Raw genomic sequence first — 25,877 nt, forward strand, 5'->3', positions numbered from 1 at the left:
CGGAAGCATCGGCACGTCCAAAACCGGACCTAGGGTAAATAATGTCCGCCACGCTTTTTCGCGAACATTGCCGTCACGTTTGCTTTGTGTCTGGTGCAGGAAGAAACGGTAAAAACAGGCTTTTGTCATGAAAGTGTCCAAGCAGCAAGTTTGGTTGTAGAGGAACAGGAAGTTGTGGGAGGGACCTAGGCGGATGATTGACATGCAATGACGGTCGGTGTGTGTGAGAGTTGAGAGATTTGTGACATTTAGCGTGTTTGGAGTGTGTAGTTAGTGTGATATGCAGTGTTTGGTGTAGTGTGTTTAGTGAGTAGTGGAGTCGTTTTTTTGTTTAATGAGTCAGAATAATGAGGAGAAGCTGAATGTGGAGCAGGCAGTGCAGCTCTTCATTCAGCTGGAAGGAGCACAGGCAGACCTGAGCATTGCCTGCATTTAAATGTAAATAGTTACATATAACTTTGTACATTTTTTAAATGTATGCACAAATTTAGATAAACAACAATTTATATTTGCATTATAAGTAAAAAAAATGATTAAAAAAATGGTTTGTTAAACATATTTGTGGTTTTCACAGTAAAAAAATCTAACTTTTTCTACTCGTATTTCATGTTTTTTTGTGATTTTAGGTCCATTGTGTTAATACAGTATGTCAAAATAAAAAGAATAACTGTACAGTCACACATGTGAGGTTGTGCTGAAAATAATGACACCAAGTAAATAGCTTTGAAGATGAAATATAATGGCAAAATCAAAATTATAGCTGCTGCGCAGCGATGGGTCTGGTTCGGGCTATTTTTTGGCAAAATTAAGCAATTCTGAGCAACAAACAGGAGAATAGGAAGACAAGACAGTTGACAACAATGTTCACTTTGGACGACTTGAGGCTTGAACTCACAACTTCTGGAACCAAAGACTGTCATCTATCGCTCTGAGCTAATTGGCAAGTGGCATTATAACAGTGGCTTGACAAATTGATTAAGCCATTCACTGTTGTGCAGGCAGATTTGAAACCACTGTAAAAAATTCAGTTATCAAGACAAAAATCTGAAAATACACATTTTGCAGCATGGAGATGTTGGTAATTTGTTTTTTAAAATGATTAATTTGCTCCATAAGTGAATAACTAATGTTTAAATATGCTGCTTGCATTGACTGCAATTATTCACATGACAGCAGAATTCAAAATGTTCTCAAAAATTCAGTTTTTTAGGTAAAATTCTGATATTAGTCAAACATCATCTACCATGACTCTAAAAAATGTTCAATTTTTTCATGAACATTGAAGATTTATTTATCTATCTATTTATTTGCAGGTAGGCTATATGTTTACAGTAGTGTTCACAGTCAAACATTTTCATGCACTGGAGGCAAAAATTGTGGGAGGTCTTCATACGTTTCACAGTTTAAAAAAAAACAGAGTGATGGACTTCATCATTTTTAATAGGTTTAAATGTACAAAAGTTTCTTTAGTACTGGGACTACAGTTTGATGAAAGTGTGAAGTTCTAGCAGGTTGATTTGTTAGGAATTTTCAAAGTTTTAACTTTAGATGCTTGCTGTAGCGCCACCATCAGGACTATTGGCTTGGGTTTACAGCTGAAGTAATCTGGCATGAGACTGGACCTTTATGCAAAATTTGGTTAGCTTTCACCCATGGTCCAGTCCAAGCTATTTGTTTTTATTTAATTTCGAGGCTTGCTGTGATGCCACCATCAGGACAATTGTCTTGTGTTTCATGTTGAGGACACCTGACATTTTGATCTGTCATCGTCATTATCTTTGCTGGGTCTCGCACCCACAACCCCTGACACCAAGAACCAGCTCCTAACTTGCTGAGCTAATTGGCTGGAAGTGAGACCAGCTGTGTAGCTGCATTTGTCGACTCAGGGAGTCACTGTCCAGGCAGCTGTTGACAAGGAAGATTTCAAAAATGGTCAAAATGTCAGAAATTCTGTTACCGAAACAAAAATCTGATAATACATAAATTGCATCTTGACAGCATGGAAATGTTGGCGATTTGTTTTTAACTCTAAGTGTTTTGCTTCATAAGAGAAAATCCGATGTTTAAAAATGCCAGTCTTACATTGACTCCAGTTGTTCCCATGAGAGCAGAATTCAAAATGTTCTCAAAAATTCAGTTTTTGAGATAAAATTCTGATATTTGCCAAACTTCATCAACCATGACTCCAAAATATTCAAAAAAAATTTCAGGAAGATTGAAAATGTATTTTTTTTTAAACAAGATTTGTGGAGGACGGTCTGAAGATGCTCTCTAGCAAGTTTGGTGACAACTGAGCAAAAATTGTGGGAGGAGATAGGTTTTATAAGTTTTACAGGTTTTGAAAAAAACTGAGTGATGGACTTCATAATTTGTAATGAGTTTAAGTGGACTAAAGTTTCAGCAGTATTGGGGCTACAGTTTGGTGAAAGTTTCAAAACTGTAGCATGTACTGTTGATTTTGTAGGTATTTTTAAATTTTTTAAATTTAAACGCTTATTGTGCACCCCCCCAGGAGGAATATTGACATGTCCTTGGAATTAGGTAAATCTGGCATGGGGCCGGACCTTTCTGTAAAGTTTGGTGAGTTTTCGCCCTTGGGAAGTATGACTTCCTCGGAAGAAAGAAAGAAGAAAGAAAGAAAGAAAGAATTCCTAGGAATAAAATAGTGTCCTGGCAGCTTAGCTGCCCGGACCCTAAATAGTCAAAAACAGCCAATTATACCCTGGAATATCGGATTTCACAACAAATCTAAATATCCCTGACGTCCCACCTTCAAACACAGCCTCATTTGGCCATCCATGAAAAAGCTCCTTAACCTCCCACTTTTTTATAGGAATACACTTTTCTAACGGGCACTGCACTAGTTTTTTTTAACACAATCTTTGTGTATGTTTTAAACATATTTTTAAAACACATTTTAATACCTTTGTGTTTTTTTTTTTGTTTTTTTTAAATTGACTTTCTTTATTGAGAGCCATTTCACAGACAACAGTGTGACAGTAAAATGTAACAGAGAGGGCTTCCATTTTTTCCCATCTTTTATCCCTCCCACAATCCCACCATACCCGAGAGAGAGCAATTCTCAAAGTAATCCAATATTGACATATGAAGAGTATGATATGCATAAAACAAAACAGGTACATAAATAAGGAAAATACTGAAATAAATACGTAAATGAAGTAAAAGTGTTGAATAAATACATAAATAAATAAATAAAACAAATAAAAATAATAAAACAAATGAATATAATAAAATACAAAAAGGGGGGGGGGGGGGGGGGGGGGGGGCTCAGACATCACTGTCAGGCAGAGGGATGGAGGTCGGGGGATTTTCCAGTTGAGGAGTATGAGACGCCTGGCTAACAGGGTGGTAAGGCAAGAACGGTCCGCATGACCTTGGAAGCAAGAGGCTGCAAAGGGGCACCAAACAAAGCCAGGAGAGGTTCAGGAGAGATAGTAGTGTTATAAGCTGTGCTAAGAGTTTTAAAGATTTCCGACCAGAATGTGGCAAGCCTGGGACAGAACCAGAACATATGGGAATGGTCGGCTGGGGATTGTTTGCACCTATTACAGGAGTCGGTTACATTGGGGTAATTCCGAGACAGCCTCAGATTAGTGTAATGAACTTTGTGTACCACTTTACACTGTAAGAGGCTTTGTCTCGCACAGATTGAAGAGGAATGAACTAACCGTAAGACTTGTTTCCAATAATCATCAGAAAGAGTGGTTCCGAGTTCTCGCTCCCAAGAGTCCTTGGGACCGGACGCTGGGATGTCAATAGTTGAATTGATAAGGCTGTAAATGCTAGAAATTAGCCGCTTTTGTTCCGGGACAAGGGACAATAATGAGTCGACCACTCGGAAATTTGGGGTTCTGATTCCGAACAAAATGCCTTATCTGAAAAAAACAAAACAGGTGGGATTTAGGCAACTTAAATTTATTTGAGAGTTTAGAAAAAGACATAAAAGTCCCTTTGTTGTAAAGGTCCTTAAATTTAGTTATCCCTTTGTCAAACCAAGTCCAAAAAGTCAAATCCGTGCAAGATGGCAGAAATAGGTGATTATTTACAATGGGGGAGAGGTCTGAGGTTCTATGGAGGCCTAGGCTTTTCCTAATTTCAATCCAAATTTTAACAGAGTGAGCTACCACTGGGTTTGAGGTAAATTTGGAGGCAGGCAAAGGGAGTTGGGAGCAAACCAGGGAGTGAAGAGAGATTTTAGAGGATCCCAATTCCATATCCACCCATGCAGGTCGCTCTTCATCTGCTGAGTTGTTAATCCAGTATAGAAGTTTATGAATATTACAGGACCAGTAATAGTGCAAGAAATTGGGCAATGCTAAGCCACCTAGAACTCTTGGGAGCTGTAGCACTGATTTTCTGATGTGTGGATTTTTATTGCCCCAGATGAAGGAACTTATTAATTGATCGAGCGATCTAAAAAAGGACTTTTTGATAAGGACGGGGATATGTGAAAAAAGGTATAGAAATTTGGGTAAAACAACCATTTTAACTAAATTAACACGACCTACTAGGGACAGCGGAAGACAAGACCATCTGTCGAGGTCTAATTTACACCTCTCAAGGAGGGGAGAACAATTTTTGGAGAAAAGTCGATTAATTGGATTGGTGATATTTAAATCCATCTGTAGCATATTTAAAAGGGAAAAACAATGGGGGTATATTTTTGGCCAGGGAATTGATGGGAAGAAGTTCACTCTTGTTAAGATTAAGTTTATAGCCTGAATAAAATCCGAATTTGTCAAAGATACTTAGAACCACGGGGAGAGAGGCAGCTGGATTAGACATGTATAAAAGGAGGTCGTCGGCATACAACGATAATTTATTAACCTTCCCAGCTCTGGTAATTCCCTCAAACCCACTCTCCTGACGCAGCCAGATAGCTAGAGATTCAATAGCTATGGCAAATAGGAGGGGGGAGAGGGGGCAGCCCTGTCTGGTTCCACGATGAAGGGGAAATGGGGCAGACTAAAGTCCGTTTGTGTGGACTGAGGCAACTGGGCTGGCATAAAGCAATTTAATCCATGTAATAAATTCTGGATTGAAACCAAATTTCTGCAGAACAAAGAAAAGGAAGCTCCACTCCACCCTGTTGAAGGCCTTCTCTGCGTCTAGTGAGATAATCACTTTTTCGAACCAGGAGAGCTAATGATATTTAAGAGCCTCCTTGTGTTATGAAATGAGTGTCTTCCAAGCATGAAACCCGTCTGATCAGTTGATACTATACTTGGTAGGACCTGTTGTAGGCGTTGGGCTAAGATCTTTGACAGGATCTTTAGGTCAACATTTAAGAGGGAGATGGGCCTAAAGCTACCGCACATGAGAGGGTCTTTGTCACTCTTAAGCAGGAGAGAAATGGAGGCCTCCGACAGGGTGGGAGGGAGATGGCCCTCAGCAAAGGATTCATTATACATTCTCTGGAGGGCTGGAGCAATAATGTCAGAGAATAGCTTAAAAAACTCAATAGTGAACTCATCAGGGCCTGGACTTTTACCGTTCTGAAGTGACATAACCGCCTCCTGCACTTCCTTGATAGTGATTGGGCCTCCCAGCTCCCTACACAAATCCACATTTATTTTAGGGAAGATAATCTTATCTAGAGGGTTATCGCCATTCCAAACATCTGGAGGACATTGTGAAGAGTAGAGGTTTGAATAGAAAGAACTAAATATCTTATTAATCTCAACAGGATCCGAGGTAACTACACCTGCCGCAGATTTGATCTTAGGGATCAATCTGGATAGTTTGGCTACATGGCCTGATGAGCTAATAACTTCCCCGCTTTATCGCCAGACTCAAAGAAACGTTGTTTAGCAAGAAATAACTGCTCCTGTGTTTTACTAGTGGAGTACAAGTCAAATTTGGATTGCAACTGAAGGCGTTCTTTATAAAGAGCAGGGGTGGGAGCCAAGGCATATACACTGTCGATTCTAAATATCTCACTGGTGAGTGCCTCTGATTCCTTTAGGGAGGGAAGAGAAAAAGCTTGAAATGAATTTATCATTATCCCATGTTGGTGCATAAACACAGGCCATTACCACAGGCATGCCACATAGTCTACCAGAAATAATTACAAATCGACCATTAGGGTCTTTAATGGAGTTCGATAACTCAAATGGAACACTCTTATGTATGAGAATAGCCGCACCCCTTGCCCTTACTGGGAACTTACATCCCCTATCCAGGGTCGCTTGATACGGTTAACCTCTGATGAGCAGAGGTGAGTTTCCTGTAGAAAGAAAATATCACCCCTGAGTTGCTTTAAATGAGTCATTACCTTGTTACGTTAAGTGGGGTGGTTGGCGCCCTTCAGGTTCCAGGAGATAAAGCGAAGATTCTTACCCTGATTCGTCATGTCATAAGGAAACATGGAGCAATAACTCTCCCAGACTGACGTGACTCCCGAGCCAAAGAAAAAGGGGGAGAAAACAAAACATATAGCAAAAACAACAAACGCACATAAAAAGAGACCTTAAGGCATCCTTCCACAGCCCTCCCACCCCCCATACCCTTACACAAACCAAATACAACCACATCTTCAATCCCAACAGAATAACACTTTTTGCTTTCATAAACTTCTCTTGTTCAAGAGGTCATCCCAGTGAACAATTTGGAAAATATACACCACGTTTCTTAAGGAACAACATATGATTACAGAAAAGCAACATTAGTATTAACATTTAACTAGGAAAAACAGGCCATCAGTAAGTTTTGCCTCAATATGTGCCTCAAGTAAAGAAACATCCCACTTCATAAACCCAACTGCGGGACAGCACATGGTACAGATAAATAAAAGCAAACAACAAAAGGTAGTGAGGTTGAAAAGAAAAAATAAGTAATTATATGATTAAATAAAGTGCCTAATAGTCAACGCCTTATATGAGATAGATATGAGTGCATCCGAGGCACATCAGTCGAACCGAGGTCTCACTGAAACCAACTTAACAAGTTTACCAACATACTCAGGACAAAGAAAAATAAATAAATACATAAATAATAATAATAATAAAATCATATATGGTACCTACATTGTACAACTGGAAGTAAACAAAGTCCCCACTGTGACGAGCAAAATATAACATGTCTATGAACATCGCTCCTGGGGCATGATAAGAGTAAACACGGCCACGTGCCTACCCGTTTCCATGGTCACCATGACGCCCGCAGAAGATGTCTGCAAAACAGTAAGTCTTTAAGGCAGCACACAGTGGCAGGAGCAAACTGCCTCATCCAAACAGGCGAGGCAGGGAGATCCAAGTGTGGGTGACAGTGGGGAACACTATACAGTGCCCTGTTCTTTATCCATACCCCTTTGTAATAAAATGCGTGCGCGTCTCAAAAGTGTAAGTTTCACCCTCATACGAAACTTGGAGGCGAGCAGGGAAGAGAAGCCTGAACTTCACTCCTTTCTGGTAGAGGGCTTGCTTGATTTTATTGAAGCCGGCTCGCTTCTTTGCAGTAATGGAGCTGACGTATGGGTATACCCGCAGCGTTGATTCGCAGTGCTTAAGCTCATGTTGTCTGGCCCAGCGAAGCACCTTCTCCCTCTCCTGAAAACGATGAAAGCATATCACAAAAGGCCTGGGTCTACCTCCCGGTCCAGGATTAGGGGCTAGGGAGCGATGTGCCCTCTCGAGCTCCGGGGGTTTGGGGAGGACATTGGGGCCGAGGTTCTTCATCAGCAGGTCAGATATGAACTCGGTCGGGTCCCGTCCCTTTTCGCTGCCCTCAGGAATGTTAATTATCCGGAGGTTGACTCTACGAGACCTGTTTTCAAGATCGTCAAGGTGGTCTAGAAGAGACTTGTTCTGAGCTTGCAGCGTCTTCACAGTTTTTTCGGTGATAGTTATACGCTCGAAGTTATCCCCAGCCAGAGATTCTGCAGCGGTGAGGCAGCCCCTTTGTGTGTTTTTAAACATATTTTGAATACATTTAAACATATTTTTGTAAAAAAAAACATCTTCACTTAAAAAAAAAAAACACAATTGAACTTTTCAACTGATTTTTTAAACACATGTTCACTCATCCGATGTTATCCCACATTAACACTTGAATGATCTCCCCATTCCAGTAACTAAATTCCTCAAATCAAATAAGGAATACTAATGAACAGATCAACGTCAGTCAGACACTTTTATCATACCTGCGCACCATGGGCAGTACTGCTTTTCATATCACTGTCTCAACATCGTGCGTAAATCCTCAATATAATAATAAACCGATTGCAAATCTCGACACCTTATTTTGCTCACCTCTATTTTGGTGGGAACAATGAGTCTGTGTCTTTAATGCGCACAGGCGGTTGAAGCGGGGATGCGCTGTAGAAAGGAATAAACGCAGATCATCCTCTCCCCACAGCCGTGACCGGTACTTACTTTTAATCATTGTCAATGCGGAAAATCCACACCCACACAGGTGAGTGGAGGTGAAGGGGATGAACACTTTTACAGCCTTTTTGGTGAGGTGGGGGAACTCAGTCTCCACAGACAGCCAGAAGTGTGCAAGTGACAAGGGCCTCCTCCTCTTGCAGGGTTAGTCCATCACGGGGTGTCACTGGGAAAGAGAATGGATTTCTCACCCACAGATTTGCCAAGGTCTCCTCTCCAAAATAGTCTCCAAACTGCTCACGCAACCCCTTCAAATGTGCAATGACCACCTGTTGTAGCAGAGAAATGACATGTCACTGTTCATTTTACGTAGTTTCTCTAGAGTGTAATAAATCCTATGTATCATCTTAAATAAAGCTAGTTTATGCCTTAAATTGTAAGAGCATTTATGAACTTGCCTACTAACGTAATACCAATCCTCTTTCTGAATTTCCATATGAAGATCTTGTTCCCATTTTTGTCTTACATTATCAGTATTTACTACAGAACAATCAATAAAGACATGATATAATTTAGAAAAAACTTTCTGCTTGTCCTGCTTCTTAATGTTTAATATAGAATCAATTTCTGATGGTGTGGTTTCTTGAAGAGAACCATTTTCAATATCTAATGCATGTCTTATTTGAAAAAATCTAAATAAATGGGAAGGAGGGAATCAATATCTCTGTTGCAGCTGAGCAAATGAAAGAAATGTCCCATTATCAAACAGATGACACAATTCTTGGATACCTTCATCATACCATAATTTAAAAGTGTCATCCATACAGCATGTAATACTTGGGTTCTTCCAAATTAGAGAAAAAGGAGAAAAGAGAAATCTTATAGCCTAATAGTTTATGAGACAATTTCCAAATGCTGAGGCTGTTTAAAATAACAGGATTCTTGGTAATTGTATCCACTACTTTGAACTCAATGTATAGTAAAGTGTTATAGTGTTCCAAACTGTATGGATAAATATCAAATGATTCTATTCTTTTCCATGAACATGAAATATTCTGAAGATTCTGAAACAAATATAAAAACTTAGGCAACACAGATATTTGAACTATTTTAACTCTATCAATCAGAGAATTTGGATATGATGGATTCTCTTTAATTCCTCTGATATTTTATTAACTAATGGAAGATAATTCAAATTAAAGGTGTCTTGCAGTTTTCTCAGAATAAACATACCCAAATACTTAATACTTTTAGTAGACCATTTCCAATTAAGATGGTTCCTCAATAAAGTATGGTCGAAATTCAAAATTGGCATTATCTCTGTTTTATCCCAATTAACCTTGTAGCTGATAACGTCCCAATTTTTTCAAATGGATATAACATAAATGGCATAGAATTTAAGGGGTCATGGAGATATAACAAAATATCATCAGCATACAGAGATATAAGATGTTCCTCCCTCACAATCATAATTCCTTTGATATGATCATGAGACCTGATCATTGCAGCTAACGGCTCAAGAGCAATGGCAAACAATGCAGGGGACATCGGACAACCCTTTCAAGCCGTAGTGCTAGAACCTTGGCAATGATTTTGTAAGCTACATTAATAACTGAAATTGGCCTATAAGAGGCACAATGGAGAGGATGTTTATCTTTGTTTAAAGGAACTTAGGGCAGGATTTGTGAAAAAATAAACATTCATTATAAGTCTTTTAATGCTAATGGGTGATGAAGCGTTCAAAACCAAAAAGAATGAGCCCACACACATATCTCCACATTGCCTTGAACAGGCTGTGTGCTGCATGATGTACTGCTATTCGGGGTCCGAATTTCCCGCGCAGCCCTGCGGACGTGACGTTATTTGACGCTGAATGCGCGTCCTCGACGGCTTGGAGACCGGAAGAAGACAAGCGCGGTGGACCGGAAATACTGTTTGTGTTGTTATGGACTCTGCTACGACCGGAAAATGACCCACCACCACACAAAGTCCACTAAAAAGTAATACGAAGAAGAAAACGAAGGTTTTATCAGTAGCAAGTCGTGAGTCTAAAAGAAGTTATGACTAAAGCCGGGCTGGCACGCGAATATACATTGGATATGCCTTCGACTCATGGAGGCAGCTTCAGCTTGAACTGGGACTGAAAACGGATGCTGACATGGCTAATTTCCTCGTAACCAGGTAAGAATACATTACAGGTCATTTTTAGAGCTTGATTTGAAAATCTTATGAGATCACCGAGGACTCGGAGTGAGCTAAAGTGCAAAGTAGCGTCAGCTTCTAACGTAGCGTTAGCGGCTAACGTAGCGCTAGCCGCTAACGTAGCGCTAGCCGCTAACATGTAACTTAGTCCACTGCTTGTAACACTGAGAAGTTACAGACTGCGCAGTCTGAAACCGAATAGTTAGAAATATGCCCTTTTAGATATGGGACCGAAAGCCCAACTTGTATCTGGGAGGTGACGTTAGCAGCTGGCTGTAGCAACAGGCTAACGGTTTGTTTGGGTCTATGTAGTCATATTAGCCGCTAGCTACACACAGCGAGCCGGCTTCCCGGCTGCTTCGTGAGTGTAGGGGATACGGCTATCAAATCAATTTTATTTATATAGCCCAAAATCACAATCACAATCACATTGCCTCAGTGAAATATATCATACACACAGCACCGGCTCCCGTCTCGTTCCTGTCCCTGGTAAATACAGTATTTGGGTAGTACAGTAACGGTATTTACAGGCTATGGCTTGGGGGCTATTGTGTTGACGAGTTGATGATACTGTTGTGATGTAGCTGAATAAAAGGCAGTTTAGAGCTAACCGTGAAGTGCACAATGTAAACGAGCTCAGGTGGTGCTATATAATAATTGATATTGTGCGTGTCTACAGGTCTGATAAAGTTATTATTATTGTTATTATTATTACGACCTTGCTTGTGAAGCACGTCTGTGTGGTTGAGTCCTTTGGGGTGGGTGGGCTAAAAGAGTGGTCTCAACTCATCAATAGAGCTTTTAGCCTTTATTTTTCTCGTGTTGTACCTTACACACAAGATTGCTCCAGACATCATACATTACGTTGTAAGTAAAGCAGGAGAAATTGTCTGTAAAAGTGAAACACACAAAAGTACTGACTGAGGCATGTATTTTGATATTATTATTGTTACAGGCAAACATTGCATGGCCATAGTTGTTCTGACCAAAGAGAAAAGACACCAAGGTAGCAAAGTCACAGCCAGCTTGCTGACTGAGACTCTAACCTTTTAAAATATTGCTGTTTTCCAGCTATCAGAAGAAGCAGACTCCTGAAGCTGCTACTCGGGGAAGTAAGGAGAGCATCAACACCCAGCAAGCGAATAGCTGCTAAACTCTCTCATTGATTATCACCAATTGAACCAGTGTCTGAGGGGTTACTATGTTTTCACTTTCTAAGTTTTGGTCATTAGGAATTTCAATCTTTTCAGAATATAGACAAAACATTGTAAAATGTTATAATATAACATAATAATTACCAGTTTTGATTATGGAGCATTGGTATGTGTTCTAATGCTACTGTTCTCTTCTCTCCATAAAGGCCTCAGCTACATGATCCAGAGACGTGAGCAAGAAAAGAGAGAAGACAAGACTGTCTTGTTTACCACACATTTATTTTATTATAAACATGTAAAAAAAATACAAAATAAAACTTTGTACATACTATTTTTGGATGAAAGTGGAATCTTTGGCTAAGAAATGTTTTTTTTTTTAGGTATTGTGGTCACAGGGACACAAAACAGGAGAAAATATCAGTCAGGCACCCTAAATGGAGCTTCTTTGTAACCTGTGTAGTTTGCAAAGGGGTCAGGGAAGTTTAACCAGATACGAAGAACACAGCAGCTCGGTATCGACCTTCAGTTCCCTCTTCTCTGATGCCCATCCTGCCAGATCGTAAATCGCCGGTAGGAAGCAAACCGAAACTCTCGGTTATCGCTGCCCACATCTTGGCTGTCCTCGAGAGCAAAGATGTTGTTCCACGTCATCCTAACCAGACGCAGCGTACCCTCATCCAGGCAGTACATCTCCATGTGTGCCACTCCTTCCAGAGTCAATTCCAAATCCTGAAACAAAAAACATTGAGAACAATACTAATAAGAATAACTTTAGTAATCCTCAAAGTGATGTTTTGATTTTATTTGATGTTATTTTTATTCTGATTCAACTTAGTATAATACCAGTTATGACATAATGACATTTGTGTTTTCCTTGTATTTACTTTGTTATGGCGCAGTGCTATTCATACCATTTATATATATATTATATATTATATATTATATATTATAATGGAAATGATTTCACAAATGATCTCACTGGCACATAACACGTGGCTTGAGATATTGAATCATACTATTGCTGTTACATGATAATGACTGCACACTAATGTCAGCTTGTTAGCAAGCTTTATCCAATGTTATAAATATTAGCTATGTTGGTAATTACCACAGTCAGAAATTAGCTGCAGCCACAAGCCAAATGCTCGTCAAACACCATAACATTGTTAGCAGTCACATTAGCTTCAATCACAAAGCAATGGTTATCGCTAGCTTGTTATTCACCGTGGCTGGTGAAATTTGAACTTTAGTAACCATTTGGCCAGTGTAAGGTAAGCGTACTTTACATTACAACTGTCGTTTTGCTGAATTGATGCGCTAATGTTGTCAAAGAAACATACTAAAGCTGCACTAAGATAAACACTTAGTTTACTTACTTCGTCTCTTGACATCATGCTGTTCGCTGATGTAGGCTACCAAGGTAGTTCCGCGGAGGTATGCGAGGAAGTCTTGCAGTAAACGGTCGCGTGAGCAGTGAGCAAACAAATAACCGTGTCACAGCATCAGCTGCACTGCTGTGAAGAGTTCATGCGCGCTCCCGCGCCGGCTTGGCTAATGGCTGCAGTTACCCAAACGGCTGTCGTGTCGCTATTCAGTCTTATTTCGTGATCCTGCCCTAAGTTCCTTTAAGAGAAGGGTTATAGATGCCAAACATAAAGACTGAGGGAGACAGCCTCTCCTAAAACAAGCATTGATCATAGCAAGAAAAAGAGGCAATAAATCATTTGAAAAATGACTATAAAACTCAATTGGCAGGCCATCTAAACCTGTTGATTTGCCTTTTTGAAGTATTGCCATAGCAGACAGGAGTTCTTATGAAGATATATCTTTTTCTAAACTTTGTCTATCAATTTGTGTTAAAACAGGTAGCAAAATATTATCCCAAAACGATTTACACTCATCCGGCTCAGATTGTGATTTAGAGGTGTACAATTCAGTATAATATGATTTGAAGACACCATTAATTTGAATCTTGTTTTCAAATTTTAACAATTTTTCTATCTTCTGATTCCTTTTGTATCTATCTAGCTAGTAATTTGCCTGCCATTTCCCCTTGTTCTAAATAAGATAACTTTGATTTCTTCAATGCAAATTTGCTAGCGTAGGTATTAATGGAGTTATATTTCAATTTAAGATAATCTGTCTGCATTAGTAAATTAGGGTCCTTGGTTAAATAGTGTTGCCTCTCCAAATTAACTATATCTTGTTCAATGCATTTCAACTCATTTGTTGTTTTCTTTTTTAAAGATGAGGAAAAGGCAATTACACATCCTCTAACAGAAGCCTTCAGTGTGTCCCATATTATTAATGGGAATGTTGCACTGTTTTGGTGCACCTCAGAAAAAGTTTATAAATGAGCCTTCATATAAGTTGTAAAATCCTCTTTTGAGAGTAACATAATGTTAAATCTCCAGGGTTCGGGATTTGACAATAGTTTTACAAATTCTATTTCAAAACTCAATGCAGAATGATCTGAAAGAATCCTTGCATGGTAAAAGCAGTTTGTAACTTTTGACATAAAATTAACTGGAATAAAGAAAGAATCTATTCCCGAACTTATTTTTCACATAAATATGCTTGTAACCAATTGCTTTAATATATAATTGTACTTATAATCACTTAACTATCAGGCAAATATGCTAATTAGAATATTACATGGCCAAAACATGTATCAGGCACCAGTGTTCCTGGTCTAGGAGGAATACAAAGGAGTAATGCTCATTTTAAGGACCTGATGGCCGTCGTTTTGAAAACGGAGCCTTTCTTGGAGTCAAACTTTGGTAAACTTTTAGTATGTTTTTAAGTACATCTGATACTTCTGTAAACTTCTGAGAAACCTTTTGTTGGAATTTTTTCAGGGTCAAACCATATTTGCAGCTGACTATTATTCCATATCTGCCTAGAGACCACCCAAAATGTACTTGCAGTTCGTCACTCGTTCATTGGGGGCAATATTGTGGAGCCTAAAGAAGGCTATCCTCCATAGTGCAGATTTGGCCTATTGATTAAAGTCAGCGGCATATATTATGTGATGTGATGATGATGATGAAGAACACTTAAACAGCCTCAGCCTTTTGAAACAAATGAACAGCCTTGGCCACAGGGACCGGCCGGCAGACAAGGATCAAGGATCAAAGTCTGATAAATTATGAGTATTTGAAAACTTTGTGCTATTCTTGGCTGTAGAGAATTCTCTCAGCTTCCCAATACATCAAGATTAGTAACCCCCAACAGTGGTGCTGACGCGATAAATCATATCATGCGAAAAGGTTGTTGCATTGACCTCTGAAAAATGTTGGTGGATATTTTGGACAATGTTAAAAAACTAATGGAAGAAACATTTAAATGATTGACACTGAATCAGTCAAGAAAATAATTGTAAGTTGCAGCGCTACATCACCACACTCCAAACATTGTGTGGTTTTCTGCTGTAAAATGCATGAGAACAATAAAAAGGGCATCCAGCTTCTCAGAACTATGTTCATCTCACGTTAACGACACATGTGTTTAGTAGGGGTGTCACGATTCTCCAAATCCTCGATTCGATTCAATTTTCGATTCTCAGGTCACGGTTCGATTCGATTCTCGATTTTTACATGTATTTTTTTTAAAGCACAGGCTGCTATGCCATTTTTAGACTAGACTTTTATGCAATATATAATATCCGACCTTTGTTGCAATGCACCACACTACATTGGCAAATTTAAAACATTTATTAACAACATAATGTAACAATAACTTATATCTTCAGTCAATTAGAAACTTCAACAGAATAACCTGCCATCTAGTTCCTGCAGAGCTTGCAAACTGTGGCTTTTTTGTCAACATAACTCACTGGAAATCCAAAATACTTCCACACCTGCGACTTCAGTGAAAGAGGAGGGGGTTCAAGTTCTGTCGAAAGGGGAAATCAGGGGAAATCATCTCCCCTGTGCTTCCCGACCACGGTCCGGGAGCCGAACAGGAATGGTGTAACACCATGCTATCGTTTGGCTGGCTGTAGCTAATAGCTGCTGGCTTAGCTAGTAGCTAAGTTAGAGGAGGTTGACTCGCAGCACTTCAACACTTACCGTGTGTGTTTTTTTCCGCTTGGCAAGCCGACCAGACGTGACATGGGGATGTGGCAGCATCGACGATCCCATTTTTTAATTCCAAGTTCGAGATTTTGACTTAATTTCGGTTGATTTCGATTTAGAATCAAAATCGTGACGCCCTTAGTGTTCAGTAATGCAAACCTGAGGAAAATTCACACAGTTTAATTCAGTTGCCAAAGTGTCTGCCTGCAGACCATGTGAAGTGTGTTTAGGAACTGCATTCATGAATTGTGTGGGCCGGACATGGCTAAAGCTTTGCTCCAGGTCCTAGACACATGCAAAATAACTACTTTAGAGTTTTTTCAGAGCTGAGTAAATCTTGAATCCTATGTAAGCTTCAAGTGCAATCAGTCACCCCAACGTCAACCAGAGTGACACATGTCTACCTCTGGCTGTCTCCAAGGTCCCTCCTCAAAACAGAACCGGCTTGTAGTGACATGAGAACAACTTTCCACAACTGCAGCTCCGGAAGAATTTGTCCCACTCAGTTTATTTGCTGGGTTATTTTCTATATGAAGTGCTTCCAGTGCGTATGAAATGAGCGAGCAGCAGCGTGTGGTGGGAGTGGGGTGGTTACAACGGATTACTGTGACCCTGCGAGGAGAGAGAGTGTGTTTGTGTTGCTCTGCCTTGAGTCAATATTAAGAGAGGACTGGAGCTCATTTTTTGCAGCAGATTCTCAAACCCTGTCAGCATAACAAGGTGGAGATTTGCACCACTGTGTTGAAGCTTGTCATAGCAGCAGGCCAGGGAGTCTGTTACTGTTTATTTACATAAAGAATACATGAGAATAATGTAAAGTGTGTATGAATTTGAGCGAATGTTAATTTGCAAAAAAACCCCAACATTTTTGCAGATTACAATTTTTATTGTAACATCACAAGCAAGTTTTACTGTATGAACAGGATAAAGAGACTGGATTCACAGATCCATTTGATATTATCAACAGCATTTGGATCAACTACAGGCCCTCAGGCAAATATCCACAGGAGGGAACTTAGGGATTTGTGCATACAGCAATAGTATACTGTATAGCTTGTGACATTATAATCATTAGGGCTGCAAAATATGGTAAAAATACATATAATTATATAATCATATAGCGATTTTTACGACAGATGATATGATTTTCATGCAAGACTAATAAAATCATGATGATGTATTATTTTTGGGGTCCATACCAAACAAACATGTTTTCTTATATCTAGAGCAGAAGATTTGTACAGTAGGCCTGTCATCTCTGCAGAACTACAGTACTTATTTATAATGTAAAGAATGATTTTAACTTCATGAAAAAATTGCTGCTTCTGAGATTTGGATATGGTAGTTTGCAAAATTGCAATCTCAAAAATATTTTGATTTATGGTACAACCATTATAATCATAAATGATTTTTATATGGAGTTATCATGGTTAAAAGAAGGGTTAGGGACGGGTTCATATGAATAGACTGAACAATCATAAATCTACAAAAAAAATTTTGTTCATGGTATCTTTATTGAAAGTTTTTTCCTTTACAGATGCATAATAGAAGATATAAGATAAGGGCCATGAGGGGATGACAACAGCACATATATACAAACAGAGGAGACAAAGTAGAATAGATAAATAAATGAATAAAATAAATACAATTAGAAATAGATAATAAAAATAGATAAATAGATAAATAAAAAGGGGGGGGGGTCTCACATATATACATCAAAGCACATACCAAAACAGTTACATGAGGAAGTTCACAGTCACGGCTGCCATAATTCATTAAATTTAGATACAGAACCTCTCTTTAAGTGTTGAATCTTTTCAAGTTTTGAAAACGCTAATATGTCCCCGATCCAAAATGAATGTGATGGTGGGTGTTGTGATTTACAGTGTCTCAAAATCAGACGTCTAGCAATCAAACAGAGAAAAGCGAGAAAATCAGATTGGGGTTTTGATAATACCGAATAGGGCCATGAGTGGACACTAGGGGTGTCACGATTCTCCAAATCCTCGATTCAATTACATTTTCGATTCTAAGGATAGGTTCGATTCGATTCTCAATTTTTACATAGTGCACCTAGAGAGCATCACAGGCTCAGATGGTGAAAGCTGCAACATGTGTGTGTCGCCTGTCTGCTCATTTGATCTGGTTATGTCATGTTTCCCTGCTAGTTTGCTGGCATGCCATCTCTGCGATTCATGTTTGCTCATCTCAGGCAAACCCTCACACATACACACATTATACATCCAATATACATACATTATACATTTTTTTTTAAAGGACAGGTTGCTATGCCATTTTTAGACTAGACTTTTATCCAATTTAATATCTGTACCACACTACATTGTCAAATTTAAAACATTTATTAACAACATAATGTAACAATAACTTATATCTTCAGTCAGTTTGAAACTTAAAGAAAATAACCTGACATCTAGTTTCTGCAGAGCTTGCAAACTGTGGCTTTTTTGTCGACAACGCGAATGTTATCAACATAACTCATTAGAAATCCAAAATACTTCCACATGGGCGACGGTCTGTTGGTCTCCTGCATCTGCAGTTACCATTGTTGTAAGAGTGGCGTAGCCCATTTCAGGAATAAGGCGGTGCATGAAGTGTGTGTGCGTAAGGTGTGAGTGGGCAAGCGAGAGTGAGGGAGCGTGCTTACATGAGGGACAGTGAATGAGCAGGAGAGGAAAGAGAAGCAAAAGCAGTAGCAGTAGTAGCGACAGCAATAAAGTGTACAATACAGTCTGCAGTTTGGCTGTGACTAAAGGTGATGGCTCCTCCAGATACAGCAAAGCTCCCTGGTATTATTTCCCGACCAGCTTAACACATGAAAGGGGATCACCGACAGTAAACACAAACTTCGGCCCTGGAGGAAATCATCTCCCCTGTGCTTCCCGACCAGGGTCCGGGAGCCGAACAGGAATGGTGTAACACCATGCTATCGTTTGGCTGGCTGTAGCTAATAACTACTGGCTTAGCTAGTAGCTAAGTTAGAGGAGGTTGACTCGCAGCACTTCAACACAGGTGTGTGTTTTTTGTCGCTCGGCAAGCCGACCAGATGTGACATGGGAGCGTGGCAGCGTTGACGATACTATTTTTTAATTTGAAGTTCAAGATTGTGATTTAATTTCGAAATCGTGACACCCTTAGTGGAAACGGTTCCAGAGTTTTTTTAAATACATCAGAGAGAGCGGAGAATATAGAAACCCACTGTATATGTAAGCAGGCGCGTCGTTAGACCTGGGCATCCAGGGCTATAGCTATAGGGCTATAGCCCCGGATGTTTTGAGAATAGCCCCGGATCTCATGCTTTGAAAAAAAAAAAAAAAAAAAAAATCAAATATAGTTGTCTAATAGTGAAAGGTTTTTATGTGGGTGCATATCGAACGGCCAACAGCCTCAAATGCAACATTCTCACCAGAGTCCGAATAATTGTTGCACATTCAACATCAGTGTTATTCTTTCCCCCTCTATGCGTCACTGATATGACCAGAGCCGTCTATTAGCCTACTGTTCAGTAATACTGCAGCGTTTATAACAGGGATAGAAATGAAACCCGCCACCGCCAAATGCGGGTGAGTTTGTGTGCTGGCGGGTGAACTGAATCAGTTTACCACTGTGACGGGTTCAGTCAGATCTGATCCAATTAATCTTAATGATCGATATCTTGGTTAGGGCATAACAATGCGCTTTCCACAACCCTAGAGTTAGATCCGGTCAAATTATATATTTCTGATTGGACCAAAGTGTCAGTTGGACTTCAGAGGAGCTGGAATTCAACATAGAACGGCCGTATGCGGTCATTTGGACTGCTGAATTTAAATCCTATATTCTCTCATGTAAATACCCAACTGAGTGATGAATGCATTCATTGTCTCATGATATTTAAAAAAAAAAAAACGAAATAACACCAAAGTGTACATTTTGATAAGTTTAATTATACATTTATCAATATTCATATCATCGCACATAGTAGACCGTATTATTGCATATTTACACACGATTTTGATAGAGAAAAATCAGAACAAGAAAATTAACTATTAAAAATAACTTACTTGATTATGAAACATTTTATTTTAACACTTAATAATATATAATAAAATAATAATAATAATGATAATAATCGAAAAAGCTGAAAACGAGCTGATCTAAAACAAAAAAAAAGCCGTTGTGATCACTGGTCACAGTCTGCAGATTACCTCCGCTCTCCTCACAGTTACCACACACTGGCTTGTGGCATTTCAAGTGTCCGACGTTTGGTTCTGTTTGCAGCTCTTTCGGACCAGCACTGCCTCCGTCTCCGTGTCTGCTGCTGCTGCTGTGGTTGCTTCAGCTGCTGCCCAGCTTGTGCCGACTGCCGTGGCCGCGTTCCCCTCCATGTATTCTGCCCTCAGCTCCTCTGCCAGCTGCTGCAGGACTTTCCTCCAGGCTCTTCTGCTGCTGGTGCTCTTTGAATGAGATGCGGGCATTGATCCCAGCCAGGTCGAGGATGTTATAGAAGACCGCCACTGGACATCTTCGCTGACACAGACACCAAGGCAGTGCCGGTCCAAAAGAGCTGCAAACGTCGGACACTTGAAATGCCACAAGCCCGTGTTTGGTTACTGTGAGGAGAGCGGAGGTAATCTGCGGAGACTGTGACCAGCGATCGTAACGACTCTTTGTTTGTCTTTGTTTTAGATCAGTTCGTTTACAGCTTTTTCGATTATTATTAATAATAATCGAAAAAGCTGTAATAAAAGCATATAAAATAATAATAATAATAATAATAATGATGAATTTATTATTATTATTATTATTATTGTTATCATTATCATTATTATTTTATTATATATTATTAAGTGTTAAAATAAAATGTTTCATAGTGTACATTTTAATAAGTTTAATTATAATTAAACTTATTAAAATGTACACTTTGGTTTTAATTCGTTATTTCGTTTTCTTTTTCTTTTTAAATATCATGACAATGAATGCATTCATCACTCAGTTGGGTATTTACATGGCAGATTCTAGAGTTTAAATCTAGCAGTCCAAATGACCGCTTACGGCAGTTCTAGTAGTGTTGTATTCCGGCTCTTCTGAAGTCCAGCTGACACTTTGGTCATGGAGGATCCGTTGTGTGACAGCGGAGAGTCAGCAGCTGGATTTTGCACCCACGGTCAGTATAGTATTAGGTGTATGGGCAAAAAAACAAACAACAACCACGATGACCATTATTCATTGTATTATTACATTTGTGGGAAGTTATTACAATAAAGATTTTCACGTCCCCACAAAGAAATCCCTGCAAACGTAACAGTTATTACATGTGTGGGAAATCGTTTGTTACATTTGTAGTAGGCAGCGGCTCTTGTGGAAAATGTATTACATTTGTGGGTTTATTACATTAAATGCTGCAGATTTGTATTACGTTTGTGGGTTTATTGACGATGTTAAATGACGATGTTTTTCTCTTAATACCCTACAAAGCCTCCTGTAGGCCTGATGCAGATAGACAATAAAGTCAAGAAATTACAATAGGGATAATGTGTTTTACCTGCTCTTATAGCCTATGCACACAGGTCTAGTTTATAATAGGCTATAATATCTTTAATGTAAACATAGGCCTAGTGAAAATTAGCTTTATTTGTGATTAAAACATGACGATGAGGACCCCAGCGATTGGCCTTCCTTTCCTTCTCAAACTATGTCGAAATTGCATCTTTAAAAAGCCCAATTTTCAAAATTTTCAAAATTTCCCCGGGCCCTGTTAAAAAAGACTATCTGCAGGCAGTGATGCCGGTATCTGACCACTTTTTTCAGTAACGAGTAATCTAACACGTCAATATTTACAGATTGAGTAATCAGATTAAAGTTACTTATCATTGTTTTTGTCATTTTCCTTAGTAATAATGTATATTTTTTCTTTCTTCTTGTCGCGGAGAGTGATCGTTTGCGACAAGTCACATTTTCAGCATGAGCACAACTCACGTGTAACACCACGCAGCGACATAAACACAACAACAATGGAGGTAGGAGAGAGATGCGCCTTTTCTAGCTGGAAATATACTCATTATTTTGAGTTCCTCTCAGCTAAAGATGAGAATATTAAGGTTTGTTGTTCACTCTGTGCTGGCGACAAAGTACTATCAAGCTTCGAATGAGTTCTAAGGAGTAATCAGTAATCAGTAATCAGATTACTTTTTCAAAGTAACTGAGGCAACACTGCGCAGGGCTAAAGCCCCGGATGTTTTGCACTCCTAGCGATGCCCCTGTATTTAAGGATGGACATGTCCAAAACATATGAATAAGAGTGCCATGATGTTGTCGACATTTATCACACAGTGGGTCGATGTTGCTATAGATACGGGACAGTCTGGACTTGGTCCAATATATGTGATGTAGAAGCTTGCATTGAATAACCCCATGTCTGGCACATACAGAAGATGAATGGACACGCAAAAGGATAGATTCCCATAAGCCTGACAAATCCACATTCAGATCCTGGGACCAAGTAGTTACAAGTGTTTGGTCAGATGGAGAGCAAAGAGAGAGAATTGTATTATAGAGAGTAGATATTAACCCCTTCAATGCCGTGGGAGCCTTAAGGATTATATCAATCGGTGTATCTGCTGTAGTGTGAGGGAAATCTTGACACCTCTTTCTGTAAAAGGCTCTTACTTGAAGGTATCTAAAGAGATGAGTATTTGGTAGATGAAATCTCTAAGCCAAATGCTGAAAGGAAGCAAAGACACCTTCAACAAATAAATTCCTCACTGTACGTATGCTATTCTGAAACCAAAACTATTCTGAAAGGCTTTATCTTGCAATGAAGGAGGAAATATAGGGTTTTTACAAATTGGCATGCATAGTGGTGGTATCTGAGCTCCAATACTTTTACATAGCTGGCGCCATATACGCAGAGTAGAGTTTACAAGTATATTGCTGCCAGTTTTAAGCCTAACAGAAACAGGGACGGAAGCAATGAGTGCAGAGAGAGATACTGGAGCACAAGATGACGTCTCCATCAGACACCAAGCAGGGGAATCATCATCTGCTCGCATCCAGTGCAGGATTAATCTGCAAAGTTTTGCACAAACTTTTATTTTTTAAAGATACAAATAGAATGTCAAACACATGTCATTGTTTAAATACGTTAATAAGACAAGATGGCATTTTAACACATCAGGAGAGAAACCAAGAATCAACTTCAAATCATTTCAGTATTATAGAAAAACGAACCTTAAACTATGACCTGTCAAATGATTTGCAACTTTTAAATGGATATCCTACGTGGTACTTAAGTATTACACACATCATTTAATTGTCTTCAACCTGTCAGCACTGGCCCTTATATGTGGTGTTAACTGGTTATATCAGATCTCATTTCACATGATACATTAAAACTGGTGTAAACTCTGTGTCTTCGGTCCTCAGCTCGCTCTGCGTCTCACTACGTGCCGACCTCTGGCTCGTGTAGGAACAGATGTTTTGAGCTGGTCGAGCCGGGGCCACCAAACTGCCGCTGTGACAACCTGTGTAAGACGTACAACGGCTGCTGCTCGGACTTTAATCAGCTCTGCCTGAGGACAGGTACTGAATGATCCTCCCTTTTTCTCTGCAAATTATTTTGTTCTTACTATGCAGCCTTTAATCCCCTCTGTCTTAGTACTTTTATTTCTTTAGAAAGATGTATCTGATCCAACTAGATTTAGACTCACCAAACAGCACTGTGCATGTCAGGTTTTATCATGTGTTCTTTTATTATGGAGAAGTTAGGTAATAATTAAAAAGAAAAGTATCAAAATCGGAAGTCACTCACAGTTTATAGATGCCCCTTCAGTACAGAAAAACAGTAATGGACAATTTGCTGTGGTTTAAATAATAACATTAGATTTGCCAGATTCTTCAGATTCCTCCTCTTTGTGTTTGTGTACGGTTGCTTTTAATGCTCTAGGTCAAGTCTGAGGTACTTTTGTCTGACAGTTTTAATTTTCAAAGATTTACTTAATATAAAACATACGGTGAGACTATGAAAAGTCACACTACACAACATTATACATATTATCCTATATATTATATATTTGCACCGCACCTTGAGCACTGTCACTGTAAAATCCAGTGTGCACATTCTGTTCAGGAACAATAATCCAGGGATGTTATAGTGAAATGCTAAATTTCAGGCCCATCTTCACGTTGGCACATTTATGCAAACCACTGAATCTTTCACATTTTTCAAGTTTGCAGGTTACTTACCATTTTGACATTTTAACAAAGTATATCATGTCACAATCATATTAAATGTTTATGACCTAACTGTCATATCTGAAAGTGTAAGGGGATGATGGTGGAGTTACAGGCAACTAGGTAAGCAGCTGGTGACCACAGTTTGAGACAGTGTTTCAGCATCTGTAAGTGTGAAACTGTAACCAATAAGCAGAATTCAGTCAGAGTCCTGATAGCAGTTTGCCATCAATCCAGATTTATTTACAATTTGCTGCACTGAAATGCACCTCAACCAATCCTTGAAATAATACTGGAAGTCTAAACATAAAAAAAACACACTTCCGTTAAGCACTATTGTTGTACCTGTTTCTGTCTGTTTGTCTGTACCAGCGTTATCTACTCCACGTCCCACCATTGCTTTTGTTTCACTGTCGTGCTTTGTCTTTTGTTATCTTTGTTTGCTATTTGTGTATTATCTTTGTTTGCTATCTGTGTACCTATCTCTGTAAGCGACTTTGGGTCCTTGAAAAGCTCTATATAAATTAAATGAATTATTATTATTAATATTATTAAGCAATACACAGTAACAGGTTCTCTGTACAAGTACAGTCAAAGTTATACCCTTTGGTTTTAAATATAACACACAATTAACACGAAATATATTTTCTTTTGACAGTGGACTTGTTGTTCTGCTTAAGTGCACTTATGAATTGTCCATGAAATGAAAATAAAACCCGAACCGGTCTTCAATCCAAAAATTAAAAAAATCAAAACAGTGATTGCTCTCTTGGTGCACTATCGTAAATCTCCTGACAAATTTACACAGTACAGTATTTAACATAATATACAGTACATGACAAGAGGAAACAATAAAACACATTATCCAATAAAGGATTAATTAGACTACATCATACAGGATAACACTCTGCTATGAGGTGACTGAATTCATAACAACACATCTTAAGCACAGCTAAATAACTCTGCTTAGCAAAGTGGCTAGTTGGCGATTAGCGTAATTAGCTATTTGGATTAATACCATTAACTCAGTCATTTAAACTTAACCGTGATACATACAACAATTCTTACAATACTGACAACATGGCACATTTAACAATAATGCTCACCCAGCAGGGAAACATGAAATAACTTGATCAAATGAGCAGACAGGCGACACACACATGTTGCAGCTTTCACCATCTGAGCCCGCAATGGGGCACTATCGTAAATCTCCTGACCTGTCAAAAAACTGTCATCATGTGATGTCGTCTTAACCCTTAAAGGGCATTACGCTCAAATCATACAAATAATACAAACACCAATAATACAAATAATACTTATACAATAACATAAAGTTACTGAAATTACAGACAGGTTACAAATCCGCTGAATATTTATTAACAACAGACCACGAGTTTCACCATTTGAGTGTCGCATTGCATTTGTAGTGATAACAACTGGATATATTTGGCGGGAAGTCAGAGCATCTCCAGCTTGGTGACAAAAACAGGTACTTTAGGCCCTAACCAATTAGTTTTTGTGCCTAAACCTGACCAGCCCATAAGCACAGCATTGTGACATGATACAATTGAAAATTTAACCTAAAGAAACCTAAAGTTGTAATGTAAAGAAATGTAAAGTTTCAACATATTGCAGAAATGTACATCAACAATATTTTTGGCATTTTTCATATTGAATATTTTTACTTCTAATACTTACATACATACATACATTGTACACCTATTCTATTCTAGTACATTCAGCTAAAATTTCTCAGAGACTTACACAGTACCATACACTTATAGAAAATCGTCTCCCTATATTAATAAGCAGTGAAAATATGGGAACCAAGTGTATGTACATTCACAAATATAGACATTCACACATAGACA

The 25,877-nt window shown here is 38.9% G+C and overlaps 1 protein-coding gene across 5 annotated transcripts in view; it reads left to right on the top strand.

The window, feature by feature from the left end:
- enpp2 (ectonucleotide pyrophosphatase/phosphodiesterase 2) overlaps positions 1–25,877 on the top strand; it is a 133,285-nt gene that overhangs the window by 5,160 nt on the left and 102,248 nt on the right. For all 5 annotated transcript variants that reach the window (XM_030394891.1, XM_030394888.1, XM_030394892.1 and 2 more), the window contains exon 3: positions 23,200–23,355. In XM_030394891.1, coding sequence (XP_030250751.1) covers positions 23,200–23,355 — 156 coding nt within the window. The remainder of the gene's footprint in view (positions 1–23,199; positions 23,356–25,877) is intronic.

The sequence above is a fragment of the Sparus aurata genome, chromosome 17 (assembly GCF_900880675.1).
Source record: "Sparus aurata chromosome 17, fSpaAur1.1, whole genome shotgun sequence".
In the NCBI taxonomy this organism is placed as follows: Eukaryota; Metazoa; Chordata; class Actinopteri; order Spariformes; family Sparidae; genus Sparus; species Sparus aurata.